General features: G+C 37.1%; 1 protein-coding gene across 2 annotated transcripts in view; it reads left to right on the top strand.

Annotated features, from left to right (window-relative positions):
* LOC131033000 (nudix hydrolase 19, chloroplastic) overlaps positions 1-20,829 on the top strand; it is a 108,064-nt gene that overhangs the window by 42,335 nt on the left and 44,900 nt on the right. For both annotated transcript variants that reach the window (XM_057964104.2, XM_057964103.2), the window contains exon 4: positions 6,159-6,258. In XM_057964104.2, coding sequence (XP_057820087.2) covers positions 6,159-6,258 — 100 coding nt within the window. The remainder of the gene's footprint in view (positions 1-6,158; positions 6,259-20,829) is intronic.

Raw genomic sequence — 20,829 nt, 5'->3', positions numbered from 1 at the left:
GATACCAGGCAGAGAAAGGTATATAGAATTTGATGAACTTATGACCAACAAATCATTGGTTATCAAAGACATCATCAAAGATGTACAGGCTACTCTTGAAATGAGTGATGAGGTGGAGCAAGATGTCCTCTCTAATTTTGACAAGATGTCTTGCAAGATTTTAAGTCATGATGGAGAGTTGCTCATTGAAGATTTGATACTTATTGAATTAGTGTCAAGACTTAGTCAGGAACTAGAATCAGAACAGTTTACTGTGGCTTCAATCCACAAGTTTGTGAGATACCAAGTTTTCCTTGATAAAATGCAAACTGTTCTTGAGGAGCACACGGAGGCATTTGTAAGGTATTTTGACGTTATCATCAAGACTGTTGTTGTTGCCAGGAATACATTAGTTCCTGATCTTCATGAATTGCTTAAATCTATCGACATATTCAAGTCCTTCATAGCTAGAGATAGAAAAGAATAAGAAGTGTCTCCTGACACTTGCATTTTGTTTTTGACAAACTACATGCAGTGTCAGGGCTCATGATTACAAGTGGATTCTCACTTGTAATCTTGTAAATTGTAATTACATGTAAACAAATTACAAGTTGGTTAGCAATAGAACTGTAATTTGAATAAGTCATGGTTAGTTAGTTAGTTGTGGAAAAAGTCTTAGTTAGTTAGACTTCTCCCACTTTTTGCTCTTAGCCCCTCACCTATATATATAGGAGGGTGCTCTATGTAATTTTTTTCTTTTTAGCAAGCAAGAAAACTCTGCAGAAATGCAATCATAGAGACTTTGAGCTTTCTACTTGTAAAATTGTTTTTCTCAAGTAATATCTAGAAGGCTATAAGTTTCAGACTTTGTGTTGAAACCATACTTTGTGTCCATTGTGTTCTTGTGTCATAGTGGCATAGTGCTTTACTAAGTCACCGTATTTGCCGAATTTTTGGCTTCAGATTTGAAAATCGGCAAATTTATAAAAACCGTATGAAATTTGTTGAAATTCACGTTAAATTTGCAAAGGTTTTTCCTGCCAATAGTTGACTAGTCGATTATTTCAATCTGTGGGTATGAGGGTTGTCGACGAAGTCTTTTTTGAGCTACAGGCTGACGCAATGCCGTCGACAGGGTTTTTGATGGCCATGTCAAGGAAGGCCGATGCCACTTTGTTTTAATTTTTAACTGCACTGCCCTCCTATTAATTCTTACGAAGATTTTCTAAAAAATATACAATCATCAATCATATTAATTTTACTGCTGCTTTCCCAAAAATACATTATCCTTAATATATACCTTGTATTAATTGTTTAATGTATTATATTAACAAATATTTTGCTTTACTTTTTTAATATTAATATTTAATATATATTAAAAATTTAATTTTTTAAATATTAAATTTAGATTTTTATTATTAATATATAAAATTTAACATTTAAATTAAATTAAATTAGATAAATCTAATATTATTTATTTTAATAATTTTGTAGACATATCATTTATATTTTCTAATAAAATCAAATTTATATAAAGTGAATTTAATAACGATTTTTTTTTGAATTTTTTTCTCCTATCGAATTTCATCCAAATTTATTGCTGGTGAATTCGAATTCGAACTCGAATGTGGTGACTTAGGTGCTTTATATTTACTTGAGATTATTATAATAAAGTTGTTGAGAGGAGCTTCAATCTGATTTCTTGTAGACTTTGTGCTGCAAATAGTGAGGGTTGAATTTGTTTAGTTATTAGTTAAAATCTGAGAAGAGTTGCAAGTTTGTGCTTGTGGTTGTTCCCATTCGAAGGTGCATCATACTTGTAGACTTTGTGCTATTATATGCTGTCCATCGTTCTTGTTTTATCATTGTAAAAAAAGGTAGATAGGATAGTGGGAACTCAATACTTTGTGCTTAGTTTTTGTTTTCCCGTCTCGGAGGAAGTGACGGAAGTCTTTGTGCTTTTAGGAAACTTCATTTCCTCTCTTGTCATTGTTTTAAGTTGCTGTATTTATCTTTTAAAAATTGTTGTTTCTTTTCTAGGAAGAGAAAAGAATATAATCTTTTCTGAAAAAAGAGAAAAGGTTGTTGTTCCACCCAAATTAGATTAAGTATATAGTTAGTATTAGTAGAAAAGGGGGAGCTTTCCCTTAAATCAGGAGAGTTTTAAACTCACACATTGTGGCTGAAATCACAATTTTGCACATCTTCCCAGGTGTACAAAATTTTCAACCAACAAGGGCCTCATTCCAAGGCCATATTTCTATCAGCCATTCATGATAAAACTTCAAAAAAATATCCATTTGCAGCAAGGATAATCTCCATATCTACCTTGAGTTGCCAACTTTAATGAGTCCAACACTGAAAGAAAGGTAGCAGGACTTTAATTCCCATAAACTTGCAGACTAGAGCATGTTTAAAAAGGTAGCACACTTCATTTGCAATCAGGTTGGTATTGATGACCAAAATGGGCTGTTACATGCTTTTCTGCAAGCAACCATTAGATCTTGGGAGATTTTTCCAATTTTTGTTCTGATTTGAACTCATTTATTGCATACAATTGAAAATAGAAGAATTTTCATGTCCAAAGGATGAGGGCACATCGGCTTGAACAACATCTTTGTAACATACACCCCTAATTTTTTTTTGAATTTTTGGCCAAATAAAATGATTGCATAACAACTGAGAATAGAAGGTTTGCCCATTGGAAAACTCGGAGTTAATTCTGTGAATAATTTAACGCACACTTCTCAATGTCAATGATTTTTTATATCTGCAAGCAACTATAAGTTTATGAAACTTAAATACAATTAAACCAGCAATCCATAGGACTAAAATACCTCAGATATGGAGCAATCTCGTTGCCTTATCAGCCTGTAGTAGCAGATTGTTGAAGGGAACAGTCAGCATTAACTCTGAACTCAACCTTTGAATCACTTTTGGCAAGGTTTAAGGCTGTGTCTTGGACATGTATGCTTCCTGACATCATACCCATTACCCTATAAGTACCCAGATCAGTTTTAAACTTTCCCAAATACATTTAAATGCCCTCCACATGACTGAAAATATTCAAGTATCCCTGCAACAACAAACTGAGTGCTAAAGTATAGGGGCGATAAGCATAGAATCCTTCCAAAAGTCAGTCAAATCTTCGACAACTGTAACCAGCACCTTAACGTTCTCCATTGATAACTGAAATTGCATCCAAAGACCCCAAATACAACCAAAAACAGAGTCTATACTCCAAAGAGAGCACCCATACCTTGGGCAGACTCCCTTGAGGGGCGTTTTTATCTAGAAATCCAAACTTAACTGAAACCCTCACAAAATCTCATGAAAAGTGATTGCCCAACATAGCAGAATCGTTTGAAGCAATACCCATAAACATGAGATCAACCCACCAACGAGGACATCAAGATTGCAGGTGTACGACCAGCTTGAAAACAAGGGGTTGACCAGCAACATAACCCTGCAAACTTAAAATCAAACACACCAAAAAACAATGCCATAAAAATTGTAGAAAATAAAATTTACCATAAATATGGGTCCGAACAGCCAAAAAAAGAAGATTGCATCTTTTTGAAAACCCGAATCACCAAAATTCTATGAAACTCGATGTATTTCCCAAATGAAAACACCAAATCTAGCTAGGGTGGATCTTTCACCACCAAAGCCAGCAGATTGAAGAGGTTTTCATGCTCAACAACACCTAGAAAAAGTTCCTCTGTTCATTCCAACAACATTTTGTTATGTGTGCAAACTCTATATATAGAAATGAGAGCCTAAACTTCAATTTATAGAGTTTGGAGGGAATTAGGGCACTTTCAAAAATTCAAATATTTGATCTCCCTCAAACAAGCTCTCAATAAGCTTTAAAAACAACTTAAATTTTATATTCCCCACAACGTAGGTGTCCAACTTTGGGGTCAACACTAAGCACTTTATTATTTACCACTAAAGTGAATAATTTAAAGTCACCTTATAACTTTAGTGCAAATATTGAAATAACATCTATCACCTTACGAAACTCGCCAAGACACTGGAGATAGAAATTCGATCATGCTAGAACATAATTGAAGCTGAAAGATGATAATTGATGCTGACAAGAGCACATACTATAAATACCAGTGTTTTTTGAGAACTAAATTGAACAAATGCAGAAAAACTTGGAAAGATCGGTGCCATGCAAGCACTTACTATAAATAGTAGTGTTCTTTGAGGACTATAGAGAACAAACTTAGAAAAATCCAAAAAGATCGGTGTCATGCAAGCATTTATTGTTTATAGCAGTAGTCTCCGAGGACTGAGGAGAACAAACCCAATAAAATCCAGAAAGTTCCGTGCCAGGCAAGCACTTTACTATAAATAGAAAATGCTGGCAAAACCCACTAAACTCCCCAAGAACATCGGAACTCTTCCAATGCATCTGGAAACTAGTGGAAAATCCTAAAAAATGGCCACGCTTGTAGATTAGGGTGGCGTAAAAATGGGGACATTACAATATCTGAATGGGAAACGAAAATGCACCTATGCATAACAAAAATCACAGGTAGCAGCCAGAAAATGCAACAAAAAACCCTAAGGTGCCTACCACCCATGCCTTCAAAGTTGTCCCTAAGAGTTGAGCTTTATTCCCTGGTTTGTGAGCCCAATCTCTAGTGATCAAGTGCCTCAAATAAATCATATATTCATTACCCATTGAGTCATGCTATTATTCTTTTATGTAAGTTCATGGATTTATGGGGTTACTTCGAGCATACTTTATGTGCTTCATATCTGCATGTGAGATTCAAAATTCCTGAATTAAAAGGATGAAATGCTTATTCATTTGTTTATATCTGATTTCTTGGATTGCTTAAGATACAGCATTCTATATATGCACAGTATCTTCCCAAACTTCTGGATGCTTGGATACCAATATTTAAAAATAAATAAGTTAATGACATTTGAAAATTATGAATTATTATATTAGATTTCATGTTATGAAAGTTCTTTAAGGTTTTCATGATAATTTTTTGATGAAATCTCATCTGAAAATTCAATACAGATCATTAGTTTACTATAACTTATTCCCTATGGATTGTAGGAGGATTGGTGTGAGAATTAATTTTATAAATTTTTAGTTTTTTAGTGTGGCTGGCCAAGGCTTTAGTGGTATTACAAAAGTTATTTGGGTTCTGTTACGGGACTGTGACATTCCATGGTTTCTATTTTAATTCTTTCTTATTTGGAACTTTTGATATTGTCACAATGGACACCACCACTTGGTGTTTTCTATTGAACTAGGTTTTTGAGGTGAAATGTGGCACATGCTTGGTGTCACATTGCCTCATTATTTCCCATATCTTTGGGTAGAAAATTCCATATCTTTGAATTTTCCTTCCTTTTGTTTCTTTGAACTTTTGAATTTTTGAGTTACTAAGATATATGAAGACATTTGATGTAAGCTGGGGTCCCCAATACTCAAATTAAATTATATTTATGAATTCTTCTTAATACAGTCATTGTTTGTTTTCCAAGGCTTTACACAAGTTTCTGGTGTTTCAAAAAACATTAATCCATTTTCAAAAATTCTTGAACATCCATTCTAATTCTGATCTCTAGGCAATAAATTCTATTGAATTTTGTTATTATTATTCTTCTTTTATGCAAGTTTTTGGATATATGGGGTTTTTCAAAGCACACTATATGTGCATAACATGTCACATGGTATTCTGAATTCATAGATTAGAATATTGAAACACTCAAGTCATTTGTTCATATGATTTCTGGGACCGTTAAATTTAGAATGACATTCTATGAATGCACAATTTTATCTAACTCCTGGATATTCAGATACTAGGATTCAAGAATAAAAGACATTTTAAAATTCCAAATTATTTATCAAATTTCATTTTGAGAAGAGTTCTAAGATTTCATGACATTTTTGATGAAATCTAATCTGAATATTCACCATTAGTTGTTAATTACTTTACCTATTCCCTCAAAATTTTCAGTATCATTTGATTTTGTTCATGTTGCAGGTAAGATGCGAGTCATGTTTCATTTTATCTGCATTTAGATGGCTATTCATATTCAATATCATTGAGAGTAATTTCCCTGCTCCATTTTGTACTTTAGAGCATTTTATCCGGATGATTGTTGCAGTTGAAATTAACAGTAAAACATTGATCTCCTTCCAGCCAGGGGAAAGCTTGGAAGAAGCAGTGAGGAGAGAAACCTGGGAGGAGGTTGGTATTGAAGTGGGGGAAATCGTATATCATAGTTCTCAGCCATGGCCAGGTAGTGATGTGTTTGTATTGCCTTCTCAAATTTGTTTTCATCTTTGATTACACTTTCTTGATTGATAAAATATCTACCTAAAAAAGAATAGAGGTTTCCAAATGAATAAAGAATAGTATTTTATTAAAACTGTGCTGGATTAAGATTATGGAATAGATGTTCCCTTTTATCTATTGTAAAGCCAATATAAGTTACATTGTATAGGAAGGTTAGAGAACAAACATAGATTACTACATATATCGATTTACATAGGTATATGAAAAAAATTTAAAAATCCAGTAAGTGAACTATAATTTTATGTCTTGCAATTTCTTGAGTAAGTTTTTGTTTATGAACATGATTATACAATATGAAATATACCAGTGTTCTCCAGGGATGTGTCTGTGGGGTTTTTCTGCTGTTTCAATTATTTCAAAGATTTTGGGGATGGGGGAACGGGGACAGAAAGTCCTCACACTGTCCTTGTGTAATGTCCCCTTTTCTAGGTGACATGAGATGAGCAGGGGTTGACCTACCATTCAAGTTCCCGTAGGTCAATGACATGGTTAGGGGACTCATTCTGAGGTCATGGAGCTTTGCAGGGGCTCTGTGAGCCATTTTGGACCTTCAGACGACACTTCCTATTTTTTAGGGAGAACTGGCAGTTGACTGAATGACCACCTAGGGGACCAAGGAGTAGAGCAGGATCCTTTTGAGTAGTTACAGGTGTTTGGAAAGAGGTTCCTACTTTTTAGGGCGATTCCCTACTTTTTAGGAGGTTGTGGCAGTTTCCATAGTTGAGGTTTTACGGGACCATACCATGGTTTCAGTTTCAAGAAGATTGGGTGTGTTTCCTAGTTTCTAGGAGTATCCCTAGATTTTAGGGATGGGACTGCCAGTTGGCCCATCTTGTCCGGCATCAGTCACAGACAGGTGACGAAGTCAGATTCATGTTTGGTTGGTTATTTTGGGCTATTATTGGATCTATGGAAATATTTTAATATATTTAAATATTTCCTAAGTTAGCGATTAAATAAATTAAAATAAGGCTATGTATATAGCCATTTCGGAGTAATAAGGGGTTTTTGGCTTCATTTGGTTTGATATGCCTATGTGTTATAGCTCGTTGGAAAGGTCTTGAACTTTGCTACATGATTCTCACCTCCCAGAGTCTTTTTGGATGCTTGAAGCTATTTATTCACAATAAAGTGATATTTTTCTATAGTTTGACGCCATAATTGGGAAAGTGTCACTTTAATTATTAAGCGCAAGCTTTATTATTCTTTAGGGTTCGACTTGCAAAGGGAAAGGAGTTATAAGGAGATGAAAACCTAATTGATAGCATCTTTGATCATTTTGAAACTTGCGAATTTGGGAATTGCTCTGGAAGAGTGATTTTGGTCTGGGACGTAAACCCCAGGTCTGAACTTGCTGGGACGTAGCCCTCAGCAAGAGTTGACAGTGGATTTATCCAGGATTGCACAGAGATTGTCAGAGGTAGAAGACACATCTTCTTGGCCTGAAGATGCAGCATGCATATTGGGGGTTTCAACAGGGCGGCTGGTCTATTTCAGCTGGTACGTGATTTGCAGCAGCTTCCACGCCTCCTTTGCAACCACGCCTTGTTTGTATGTTGTCTTGAACAGTTGTATTCAGGTTATTTGGTCTTCCTTGTTCGTTGCCAGTAATATTCCTCCATCTAGCATCAGTCCAGATTGAGAACAGCTCCAAATAAATGTATGGATTCTTGCTGAATACAAAACTAGGTTATTTGCATGGTATGATTTGCAGTATTTTCTGATTGCTTAAGTGTTCTTACATATGAACATTGTTTACTGTTTTATTTCACAGTTGTTGCTATTTATCAATTACTTTACTTATAACATCAAAACCCAAAAAGAAACAATCCCTTTCTGCAACTTCTGTCTATTCTATAAGATCACCGGAAAATTACAAAAATATAGTATGTTTAATTAAGAATTTACAGCAGCAACAGCAAAAGGATCCATTTGGGATCTTTCACCTTGCATCCTCTATCCTAGAAACTCAGAGAAACACTGAAATATACTGAAATTATAGGTGACCTATGACATTCCACTAGGTCAACTATAGTTTGATTGTTGATGTCAATGCACGAATGTTTCCTTTCTAATTTGAGATGATTCATTGCAAAATTATAATTTGAGCTCCAAATTAACAACTAAGAAAAAGTTGAATCCTATTTCAAAGATTTTTAGATAATTCCAAGTAACAATTCCATTTTCAGTATATAATGATAAATCCTTGAGATCTCCACACGTGAACACTTTGTTTTTCATTTATCTAGATTCCACAATGTTTAGGTTTCACCCATACAATGATATACAAGTAAATGCAAACACATTGGAGTCTAGTTTAAAGAAGGAACTATAGAATGACACACATAACAGAGTTAGTCCTTGAAAAAATATTCAAGGTTAATATTATTTTTTTGTATAGCAACTATGACCTTTGAGCTACATAAATAGTTGTTTTGTCAATTAAAATACTTGTATATTTTAGTAGTGATAGTAGAGGAGGATGTGGTATAGGTGAGAACTTGTAAGAATTTCCAAACGAGTTAACGTGTGTTTGAGCAATGTAATTAAAATATAAAATTCCTTAAATGTGGAACTTTAATTGTGAAGATGTATTGATAGATCTAGTATGAAAATGCTAAGGAAGAGCTTTGATGGATATGACTTTTAGATCTTTTATTTCTTTGAGTTGTATTGGTGAAATATCCCCACACTATTTTTTTTTTTGAACTTTTGCAAATATTTGATGAAATCATAGAAGCATAAATTGGGACAATTGCAAATCGCTGAAATTGCTGATTTTTTCCCTATAATTTTGCTATGTATCAATTTTGACTGGTACCCTCCAATTTTCATCCTTTTTTTCTAATTTAATTGCGATCTATGAGGGTTTCTACTTGATATTTCTTGTAGAATTTTTTACATAATTTTTAGTAGAATTTTCTATGATTTGTGGTGGGGATTTTAAGCAATTTTTGTTAGGGTTTTTAAAAAAATGTTAGTTAGGGTTTTATTTATTTAATTTTAGGTGTTTCATCCTAACATGCTATCAGTCATCAAGATAGGAATGGTGGGGAATTGATACAACATTGAATTGAATTGAATGGATTGCCATCAATCACAATTGCCATGGATGGAGGAACTTGCACTCACGTCATGATATCCACACCTAGCTATGTATTTGTCGTTTTAATGAGGTAAACTTTATAGTATAATAATTATATTATGTCAATATATTATAATTATATTCTATGTATTAATATATATAATATAAAATAGTATATAACTATATAATATTAATCATAATCAAGGTTGCATCGAGATAATGATGGAAAATCACTACTAATGGCGGAGCTAGGGTTTCGCAGAGACGAACGCCAGAGGCAAGTTTGGAACTACAGAGGACACAGAGTTGAAGGCTATCAAAATAGGGAGTGGCAGCCGCCGTTTCGGGCATGGTTGGGACAGGAAAACTGGAGCTTTCATGCTGTGAAGAATTGGAAAAGATTCATTCGCAAAGAAAGAGAATGGGACAAAAATAAATGGGGTTTTGCATCCATTCATTCTGGACCTCGGGTGGATTTTAGAACAATCGAATAGAAATTCTGGAGACCAAAGAAGGCTAACCCGGAGCCGCAGACTAAAAAGGTATGCAAAAGTCCAGAGCACGCGACTGTAGTTTCCATACTTGTAGATAACTATGAATGGAAGATTTCAGTTCAAACTTTAAAGAGTAGAGCTTTTTACATGAAATGGAATGGAGATTGGCCTGCGTTTTGAAGAGTTAGGTTGTGGGTTGACGCTAAGTGGGGAGAGGCTTGCGTGCTGAAAACCCTTCCAAATGGTTTTTATCTTGTCATCAGTCCGAGTGAGAAAGACAAGGAATGGATACTAATTAGTGGTCCATTCCTCATGGGGGGGGAAAAGGGTTTTTTATTAAGGACCGGAGGCCGAATTTTGACCCTAAGAAGAAGGAGATTGATATAATCCTGTTGTGGATACGACTCTATAATCTCCCTCACGAGTATTGGGATACTGAAACCCTAAAGTTGATTGGTGATAAGCTTGGAGGGTTTTTAAAGGCTGATGAAGCTTTGGAGGTAAAAGAGTATAGTATGTATGCTAGGGTTTGTATTCAATGGCAAGCAATTCATCCACTCCCGCAATATATCGAACTAAAGTTGGGTGAGGGAGTATGGAGATAGCCTATTGAAGTTGAAGATTTGATTGACGTCTGTGCCATTTGCAAGAAAAAAGGACACTCAGATGCAGAATGTCAGAGCACGGAAAAGGGGAAGAATCAATGTCAGAATAGACTTCAAGATCCGTTAGTCAAATTGACAGAAGCTAATGTCATAATAGTAAATGATAGAAAGAGTGTCTCGCCAGAAGGCATAAACAATCAAAACAAGGAAGTTAGTGGTTTGGAAGCTGTAATGTCCCCTTCTAGCTAGTGATCACTCTTGGTGGAGAATAGCCTATTCAGGAGGCTCGTAGGCTATTTTTGGCAGAATTAGGGTTTCCATCTTCCGGGAGGATTTTGAGTGGGAAGTAGTTGCAGTCTGGGATTTTTGATTGTGGAGTTTTTCTGGGTTTTCAGAGAGCTTCATAGTGATGGTACATGCATTGCGTTTAGTTGAAGTTTGCATACTTACTATTTTTAGTAAGTAGGGTCTGAGTAGCACATTTTTCTGGGTTTTTCAAGAGTTTTCCGACAATATGACATGCAACTTCATTTGACTACTCTTCAGTGGAATTACTATTTTTAGTAAGTAACAGTTGATCCCGGCTTGTGCCCTAACGGAGTTGGGAGTCACTATTTTTAGTAAGTGTAGAAATTTTTAGGGTTTCAGTCTAGTCTGGCAGCACCGACTTTTTTTGGCACATATGTGATGGCTCAGTGACTCAGTTCTATTTCTGGCAGGCATAGTTGAGTTCAGAATGCAGTTTAATGGACTTGGTCATTTATCATTAAAATGACTTAAGTTAATATTTTATGACATTTGGTATGCAAAATGGTTTATTAAATATTAATACTTTGTCCCAAGTTTAATATTCAATTATTAAATTGGATGACTTAGGAAAGAGGGAAAAATATTCTATTCATAAGATTTTATTATTTCTCCTAAGTCAGGGGTCGAAAAAGGGAAAAGTATATTGAAATATTACTTGTGGACCTTGGACAAGTTCGAACTTGTCTAGGAGAGGAAAAAATACATCTTGGGCGGCCATATGTTGGTGTAATGAAATGAAATGCAATGCTCATTTGGGTGAAATGAAATGTCATGTAATGTGGGCGAATTTGGAGGTGTTGAATTTGAATTTCGGTGAGCAAATGTTATAAATAAGAGCTTGGGCTCTCATTTGGATATCTTTTGAAAAATTATACTGCTATGTTGTCGGATTGACTCCAGACTTCTTCGAGGGTGAAAACCTCCTAGGGTTTTTTGCAATTTCGAGTGTGAGACATCACTCCTAGTTGTGGTTCGATTTTGGATTGCTTGGTTTGATTCCTGTGGGTAGCATTTGTTGGAGAGCTAAGTGTGTGGCGTCTTCTTTCTCTGGAGGGCGCGATTTTTGGTGAAGAGCGTGGCTTTCATTGCTGGCCATACTTTCCTTGCAGGCCGTACCTTCCTTTGATGGCCGTACCTTTTGGTGTTTGTTGCTGGATGTGTTTGGTGTGCTTTGTGTGGGAGATTACGGTGATTCTGTGTTCAACAATTATGGTTTTTGGGTGTGTGCAAATCTCCAATGTTGTTTGTGCTTCATTGGTGTGGCTTTCCATAGTTTGTTGTGGTTTGTGGTGGCAGATTGGTGGAGTTGCAGCAGGCTGTTCTTTGTAACAACAGTTCGGTATTGTGGTTTTACTCTCTTGCAAAGCTTTTCCTTGTTCTCGTGCTTTTCCTTCAGTTCTATGTTTGTAATAGCTTATATTTCATATTAGCTACCATTTTCAGAATGATTCATTGTAAAGCTAAATGGTAGTACCATTAGCTATCACTGTTTGCATCTTATTTGTGATTTCCACTGCACAAGTGGAAGAGGATGGCTTGGCCGCCTTCTATGTTTGTAATTTGGAAGTGAGTTCAGTCCTCCCGCTGAAATATTGTGGTAGAGTTGATTTGTTGTAATAAGTCTTCCCGCTGAAATACTGCGGTCGAGTTGATTTTGTTTGTAATAAGTCCTCTCGCTGAAATACTGCGGTAGAGTTGATTTGTTTGTGTGTTGGTGTTTCTCCTTGGTTGGTTTACTGCCAAGTCTTCTGGTTTTCTATTCCGCTAAAAAGTGGAAGGGGCTGGCTTGCCGCCTAAATTTGTAATCAATTTCAGTTTTCAAGCACCTAACGATCCCCTCAACACTGTATGCTCCCACCCTCCTAGATTGGGCTCGGTGATCAGAAAGTGGAGGGTTACTTTCAGCAGCATTTGGTTTTCATTTCCTAACCATAACAAGTGTTGTGTTGAATGTAATTGTGGGAAAAAATTTGGAAAAAATTAAGGGGGATATTTTAGAAGCTGTTATAGCACATGATGCTAATATAACGGCTATAGGTCTGAATATGGAAGGAAATGAACCCCTTACAGATGAGGAGACCTCCAAAAATCCAAATGACTCTATAAACAAAGAAAACAAGGGTCAAAATGATATAGTTAAAAGTAACTCTGAGAATGTTGAGTCTAGGACAGATTTAGAAGGTGCAAAGGATATATCTAAAGAGCCAGGGGAAAAGACAAAGGAGAATGTTGAAACACATACAGAGTAGGATAGGCATTTGTCACCACATATTGGAGATATTAATTTTGAGGACAACATTGGAGTGTTTCCTAAAAGTGCAATCTCTAACAAAATCCAACATAATAGAGGCTTAAACCCTAATGAACCTTCATTTGATGAGGTGATTGTTCAGAATCTCAAGTCCATCTTGGAGGAGATGGGCAGGTCGATAAGGTAGTGGAGGAATCTGACGAGGAAAATCTTTAAAGATATCTTGATCTCACCTATTAGAACTCTAAATTTCATGGATGAGGATAATCGAGACTTGGAATCTCCAGAGAAGGATGGTATGGATATGCAAGAATCGAAGGATGAAGCTATTTATATTGACAATCTGGGTCTACAGGAGGAGGAGTGCTTTTTGGAAAAAAGATATTTGAATCCGACTAATTCAAAAATCAACAAACCAAAAATAGGTGAGAAGAGGTCCATAGGGGCAAGGTCCAATAGGCAAAGGCTTGACATGACAGGCCTAGCTAAAGGACAAACCAAACTTAGATCGGGAAGATTGTATGACTCTTCCCGGAGGCAATGAGGTGCCTTTCGTGGAATGTCAAGGGCTGCAATGCCCTTGACAAGAGGCGACTGATCAAGAGATGTCTTGATCAGGTATGGCTAGATATTGTGATGTTACAAGAAACTAAGCTAAAAGGTGAAGATATTCAAGCTTTTCAACTGTGATTTTAAAGATGGAGAGGTGTTTTTTCTGAGGCAACAAGAGCTTCAGGAGGATTGGGGATTTTGTGGAACGATGACACTTTAAATATTGATCTAGTAAGAATGGAGAAGCACTAGCAATGATTGCGAGTGTATTCAAAAGTTTTACAATGCAATTTTGATTTGTTTAATGTGTATGATCCAATCAACACTTTGGACAAAAGGAGGACGTGAGAACAATTGGGAAATATTTTAGCGAATTTGGATGATCATATTTGTGTGATGGGGGGTGACTTTAATGCTCCTTTGTCTCCTTTGGAAAAGGTAGGTAGGAATTTGAGATATAGCCAACTGCAACAGGACTTTACCATTAATAGTGGTCTGGTGGAATTAAAATTCAAGATAGGGGATTTTACATGGACTAACAGAAGAGCTGGATTTTCAAATATTGTAGAAAAGTTGGATTGTTTTTTCTTGCAGGTGATTGGGTATCCAAAGCATGGATCACTGAAGCTGCCATACTGACTATCCATGGTTCAAACCACTATTTGATAAGTCTTCTCATTCAGGATGATTTTGCCCTAGGAAGATGTTCGTTTAAATTTGAAATGATGTGGTTCAGGGCTGAAGGGTTTAGAGACCTGATTGGGGACCTATGGTGAAATGCTCCAGTTTAGGAAGGAAATCATGCTTTTATCTTTTACAAGAAATTACAATTCTTAAAGGAGTCTCTGAAGAAATGGAATAGAGAAAAGTTAAAAAATGTGTTTGCTGAGAAGCTTGCCATTAAAAAAAATCTAGAAAGCCTACATAATAGAGTTATTCAAAATGGCATGATAGAATCGGAACTTATGGAAGAAAAAATTCTCAACTAGGAGTATGGAGGTGCTTGCGAGGGAAGAGATTTTTTGGAGGCAGAAGTCTTGGGAAACTTGGCTCAAAGTGGGGGACAAAAATACCAAGTTTTTCCACAGTTCAGTATAAGTCAGAAGGTCGAATAATAAAATTTTCATTATAAAGAATAATGAAGGTGATGTGATATCCAACCAAAAGGAGATTGAGGAGGTGGCAGTGAGCCACTTCCAACAATTGTTAATGGAGGAGGATCCACAATGAATGGTTGATGGGAATTTTCTAGATGTTATCCCTAAGTGCATCACGGATTCCCGGAATAGTGTTTGACAGATAAAGTTTCCATGGAGAAATTGAAAACAACCCTGTTTGAGTTAGGAGGTGACAAGGCCCTAGGGTCAGATGGTTTCCCTACAACCTTTTTTCAAAAATTCAGGGATTTGTTTGCCATGGATATATGGCAAGTTGTGGAAGAATCAAGAGCTAGAGGTTTCATTTTGAAGGACTTCAATAATACTTTCATCACCCTTATTCCAAAAAAGAAGACGGTAGAATCTTTTGATGATATGCGACCTATCTCCTTATGTAACACCATTTATAAAATAATCTCCAAGGTGATTGCAAATAGGCTGAAAAAAATGCTGAAGTTCATCATTTCGGAGGAGCAGAGTGGGTTTGCTCCAAACAGGTCCATAGTTGAAGGTATCATTGTTGCGCATGAGGCAATCCATTCGATTCGGGTTGCACGAATGGCTAAGATGTTAGTAAAGCTAGACATACAAAAGGCTTATGATAAGGTATAGTGGAATTTCCTATTTGCTACTTTACAACAGTTTGGATTTTGTGGGGAATGGATTGCTTGGGTGAAAAGTTGTGTGTGCACTCCACGTTTTTCTGTTCTGGTAAATGGCAGCCCTCAAGGTTTTTTTGAAGCATCTAGAGGATTAAGACAGGGTGATCCTCTCTCACGCTTCCTCTTTATTATTATGGCAGAGGTGCTAGGTCAATTGATTGCTAGGAAAAGGGAAGTTGGTGTTTGGAAGGGAGTTAAAATCGTGCAGGATGTAAGGGTTGTATCTCACCTTCAATTTGTTGATGATACTCTTTTATTTGGGGAGGCAACTTTGCGAGAAGCTCGGGTTCTGAAAAGTACTTTGGATAATTATACTCTTTGGTTTGGTCAAAAGATTAATTGGAGAAAATCTGAAATTTTCTTTTTTAACACCCATCTAGGTCGATAGAAAGAGATTTTGCATATTTTGGGAATGCAAGTTGGGAGTCTTCTAGGAAAATACTTAGGTATTCCCTTATTTGGAGGGGCAAGCCGATCTACTCTGTGGAAAAATATTGTAGATTGTTGTATTCAAAGGATGGATGGTTGGAAAAGCAAATGGCTTACTTCGGCGGGGCGCATCTTGATGTTAAAGTCGATCATCTCTGCTATACCACTTTTCTCAATAATGTAACTACAAATTCCCCAAAAGGTGTTTAAGGTAATCGAACAAAAAATGAGAAAGTTCTTTTGGAACGGTGCTCAAGAGGAAGATAGGATCCCGCTGCTTGCATGGGATAAAATTTGCAAGCCCAAGCAGCAGGGAGGGGTAGGTTTAAGAAATTGGCAGCGAATGAATGAAGCGATGGGGGCAAAGTTAGTTTGGGCTATCTATAAAAATCCACATCAACTTTGGGTTCAAATCTTGCGTGCAAAGTACTTGGATCATTCGAATGATTGGAGGATCTTCACCATTGCAAACCCTCCACGCGGATCAGCAATTTGGAACTTCTTTGTTTCCTGCAGAAAAGTTATTATAAACCATTTAACATGGCAGATTGGTGATAGTAGGAGTGCCAATTTTTTTGTAGACTCATGGGATGGCAAGGCGGTCATAGGAAGCGTTGAGGAGGTTAGGGAGGTCAGAAGATTGTTGGAGGAAGCCTGGGGAGTTAAAGTCAAGGATTATTTGGAACCTCGGAGAATTGATGGAAGGATTGAATGGGGGTGGAAATCTGTTAGAGGTGTTCTAAATAATCCATATCACATTAGAATAATGGAGGATATTTTTAACAGCAGAAGAGTCTTTGTTCTTGGTGGTAAGGATGTTGTTAGGCGGTGTGGTGCGAAACACGACAACTACTCGATCAAGATTGGTTATCAATTGTTGGACTCTAGGGAAGTAAGGGAGGAGTGGCCAATGAGTTTGTGTTGGGGAAAAGATTGTCTCCCAAAAGTTGGTGCTTTTGCATGGCTTGCGGTGAGAGGCAAAATTCTAATGGGGGAAAGGAGGAAGCGCCTAGGGATGGTTGGGCCAACAAAATGCATAATGTGCGATAAGGATGAAGAAAATGCTGATCATCTGCTATTGAATTGTGAATTTGCGTCAGCCTACTGGAGGATGGTGCAAGGAAAGCTAGGTTGGCAAGGCCCTCTCCCCGGGACATTAAAGGATGCATTTTTGTGCTGGCCGTATAGGTGTAAAAAATCCAATTTTTCTTGTGTGTGGAAAATCAGCCCTACAGCGATTGTGTGGGAAATATGGAAGGAGAGAAATAGAAGGATATTTCAAGACAAGAGTGAGTTGCTTGATAGGATTATGGCCAGAATTGATACCTCTATTGAAGAGGTTGTTGGGGTAGCAGCGTTAAGGGTATATGTGAAAGATGCTGTACTATCTAAAGAAGATTCACGTATTCAAGGTTGCTGGCCAAGAATCAAGTTCAGGCCCGTTCATGGGCCTAGGCGGGATGATTTGTCAATTGGGCAACCAAATGCTCATTTAAATTGTAAGTGGATTCCACCAGAAGAAGGGTGGATAAAGGCTAATTTTGATGGGGCATCAAAAGGAAATCCAGGAAACTCTGGTGCAAGGGTGGTGTTCCGAGACTGGCAAGGCAATGTTGTAGCTTGGGGTGCTAAACGATTGGAGAGAGGAACTAACAATACAGCTGAGGTGCAAGGAACACTCTTGGCGGTTGAGTGGGGTTTAAAATATGGCTTTAAAAAACTACATTTGGAGGGTGACTCATTGATCATTATCAATGCTATAATCAAAGGAGATACTCCGGCTTGGATGCTAAATAAGTATATTCAGAAGATAAAAAATGATTAGAATTATTTTAATGACTTTAAAGTCACTCATGTGCAGAGGGAGGGAAAAAGAGAAGCAAATACATTATCAAAATGGGCTTGCACGTTTGACGTAGTACATGATTTCCAATTAGAAGATCTTAGCATTCTGTTGGAGGATGACGTGGGCAGAGACATTATGGAAATGGCAATTTCGAAAATGGCGGATGGAGGATGCATTGGATGAGGGACAAGGTAGTTGGCACGATTCAGAGGAGAAATTATTGCCGAATCGTGCAGACACAATAGGAATTATACTCGAACAAAGTTGTGATGGATGTGCATTTATGAGTCTGGCATTGGCGGCGGTGTTGGATGTGGAGCTTGGGAGAAGTGCCTTATGCATTAATAGCAACATTGAGTGATGTGCCTTATTTCCTCTTTTTTACTCCTTGAAACCACTGTATGAATTTGCAAAGAGCGGGGATTGAGGTCTTAAGGTGACGGCCCTGTAGCTGATAATTATGGAGGCGTGCTTCACTTTCAAAATAGGAAAGAAACTTGTGCCATTTGTGGGGAAGGTGATGAACAGGCGTATTCAAGGCCTCTTCCTTCACAAGGATGAAATACGAACAGAGGTGGTGAAGCTTATGTTGGGTGAAGATATTGTCCATATTAGTCATAGATATAGGACTAATATGGACATTTACTCAGTTATTGCTGCCTAGGGACTAGAATTTGAAGATACGGTGGCCACAGTGAAAAACATGTTGAATGATTTAATTGCAGATGATTACTTGGGGGATTTGGACTCCATTTTTGAGTGGATTGTCCCAGGAGTGGGCATAGACATATCGGAAGGATCGATTGAACATTTGAACCCCATTCCGTTCGTCCGTAGGCCAGAGGATGATTGGAAGGCAAGATGTAGAGCTTCAACGTGGAGAGGTTGGGAAGCTTTTAAAACTTTTGCAGGGATAATGCAGGTGGAAGAAGCCCTTTGCACGGTGCATGAAATTGCCAGGGTGGAAGTGGGATGAGAATTGTGACTGAGGGCACGCACGGAGGAGGCTGTGTGAATTCTTGCTAGGTTCAATGAAAAACATGGCAATGCTAGTTAATGAACTTAGTTTGCATTAGCCACTGTTTATAGTCTTTCATTTTCATTTTTTTTTAAAATTGTATGTAAATTTTGATCTTTGTCGGACTGGCAGATTGCCCATGAAACTGTCTTTGTGATGCATGGATATAGTATACAATAGTGAATAGGCGATTTGGGGGTTTTTTCTGTGCATGTTTTGGAAGGGATATTTTGGTAGATTTTTGGGATGGTGATCTACAGTATGATGTACTTTTCTGTTTTGAAATTTTAATAAATTCAAAAACTTATTTACCGACCAAAACAAAAAAGGTTGCACTGAGATGGGGGTACTTTGAGATGCCAATTTTTGTAAAATATAATCTAATAATTTATAGAAAATCTGAAAATATAATGACATTGAACTTTCAAAACAAGGATTAACATTAACTTTGAAGTTTAAGTCAGAGAAACGAGAATCGCCCAGACTCGCCCAAACTCGGCGAGTCCGGGTCCGAGCCATGCCTCCTGAGTCTGCAAAGCTCGAACTCGGACTCGGTCGAGTCCAGAAGGCAAACTCGCCAGACTCGCCGAGTTGGCGAGTTTGGCCTAAAATCGCCAAACTTGGCGAGTCTTGTGCCTGAAACTTGGCCACCGGCTGGGTTAAACAAAATGACAAAAAAAAAACATTTTAAAAAGTTTTAATTTCTTTTTTTTTTTGTTATTTATCCTTAGCCCCTAAAAGTGAACTTCATTTCATTCACTTGCAAAAATAGGAGTAAAGTGAGTTGTAAAGAAAAACAAGGGTGCATTGAAGAAAAACTAGCAAGGAGGAAGCTCAAAATTTCTTCCATTTATCACATTGGGGCTGCATTGTGTTTGGATTTGGTGCATCAAGAGTTCGATAGGAAGAGTTTGTAGCTCATTTCAAGCTTGTTGTAAGAGGTAAGATTGTTTTTTTTGTGGTTTTTTTGTTTCTTGTATGCAAAAATTCCATTTTCTATTCATTTATTTTGAAAGTTTTACATTTTCTTCCAAAATTTTTTGTATGTTACTATGTAGGGTTTGTAATTTTTTTTTTTTTAAAAGTAGGGTTTGACAAACCCTACAATTTAAAAAAAATAAAAAATTACAAACCCTACCTTAGTTTTTTTGATAAAAATGTTCAATGAGAATGAATGCACAACAAAGAATGAATGTATTTTTGTATTTGTAATGTTTTATTGCAGCAACCTTCACTTTCTTATTTGCCTCAAGTTTCACAAAACTATCATACATTGTCTTCTAGTTCTTCTAGACCCCCCATTAGAAAGGACCCTACTTGGAAATTTCATGAGGATTTTCCAGGGCAAAAAAAGGGGCAAACAAAGTGTTTTTTTTTGCAAAAACAATATTCCATGGAGGCATATATAGATTGAAATACCATATTGTTGGTGTGCATGGGCATGATGTCGACCGATGCATTGAAGGAACGACTAAGGAAATACGCGAGTGCGATGTAATGGTTGAAGCAATTGAAAACAAAAAGAAGCAAAATGATGATCTCGCAGCCATTGGAAGTGGGACAACTTTAGGTTGTGTTGGAGGGCCTTCTTCCATGCCTCCATATCGTCCCACTCACCATGCTAGTGCTGGTGCTAGTGCTTCTACTTCTGCAGGTGCCACTACTCATGTTCCTAGCACTGCCAGTGGTAGTGGGAGTGTTAGCATTGGACCTAGAATTCATAAATCTAGGTTGGATACCTTCTTTGCGCCTCGCATACTTTCTGGGTCCCAACAGTCGCTTGAGAGCATGGGTTGGAACAAGGATGTCCATGATGTCGCTAATATGGCAGTTGGAAGGTTTTGGGTCTACGACAGTGTTCCATTCTTTACAGCCAGGTGAATGTTTTATGTTTGATTGTTTTAATTTTTATACTTTGATTCTTCGTTTTATTTTTTCCCTTACATACTACATAGTACATACTTAACTTATCTCATTTAATTTATTTGTGACAGGTCTCCTTATTGGCAAGAAATGGTTGATGCCCTTACCATATGCGGGGCGGGGTTCAAAGCCCCTTCTGAGTCTGATTTGAGGGGACCCACTTTGACTCAATTGTTGAATGATG

This window comes from Cryptomeria japonica, chromosome 9 (assembly GCF_030272615.1).
Source record: "Cryptomeria japonica chromosome 9, Sugi_1.0, whole genome shotgun sequence".
NCBI lineage: Eukaryota > Viridiplantae > Streptophyta > Pinopsida > Cupressales > Cupressaceae > Cryptomeria > Cryptomeria japonica.
Note: the sequence above shows the minus strand (reverse complement) of the source record. Positions and strands in the feature narration are given on the sequence as shown.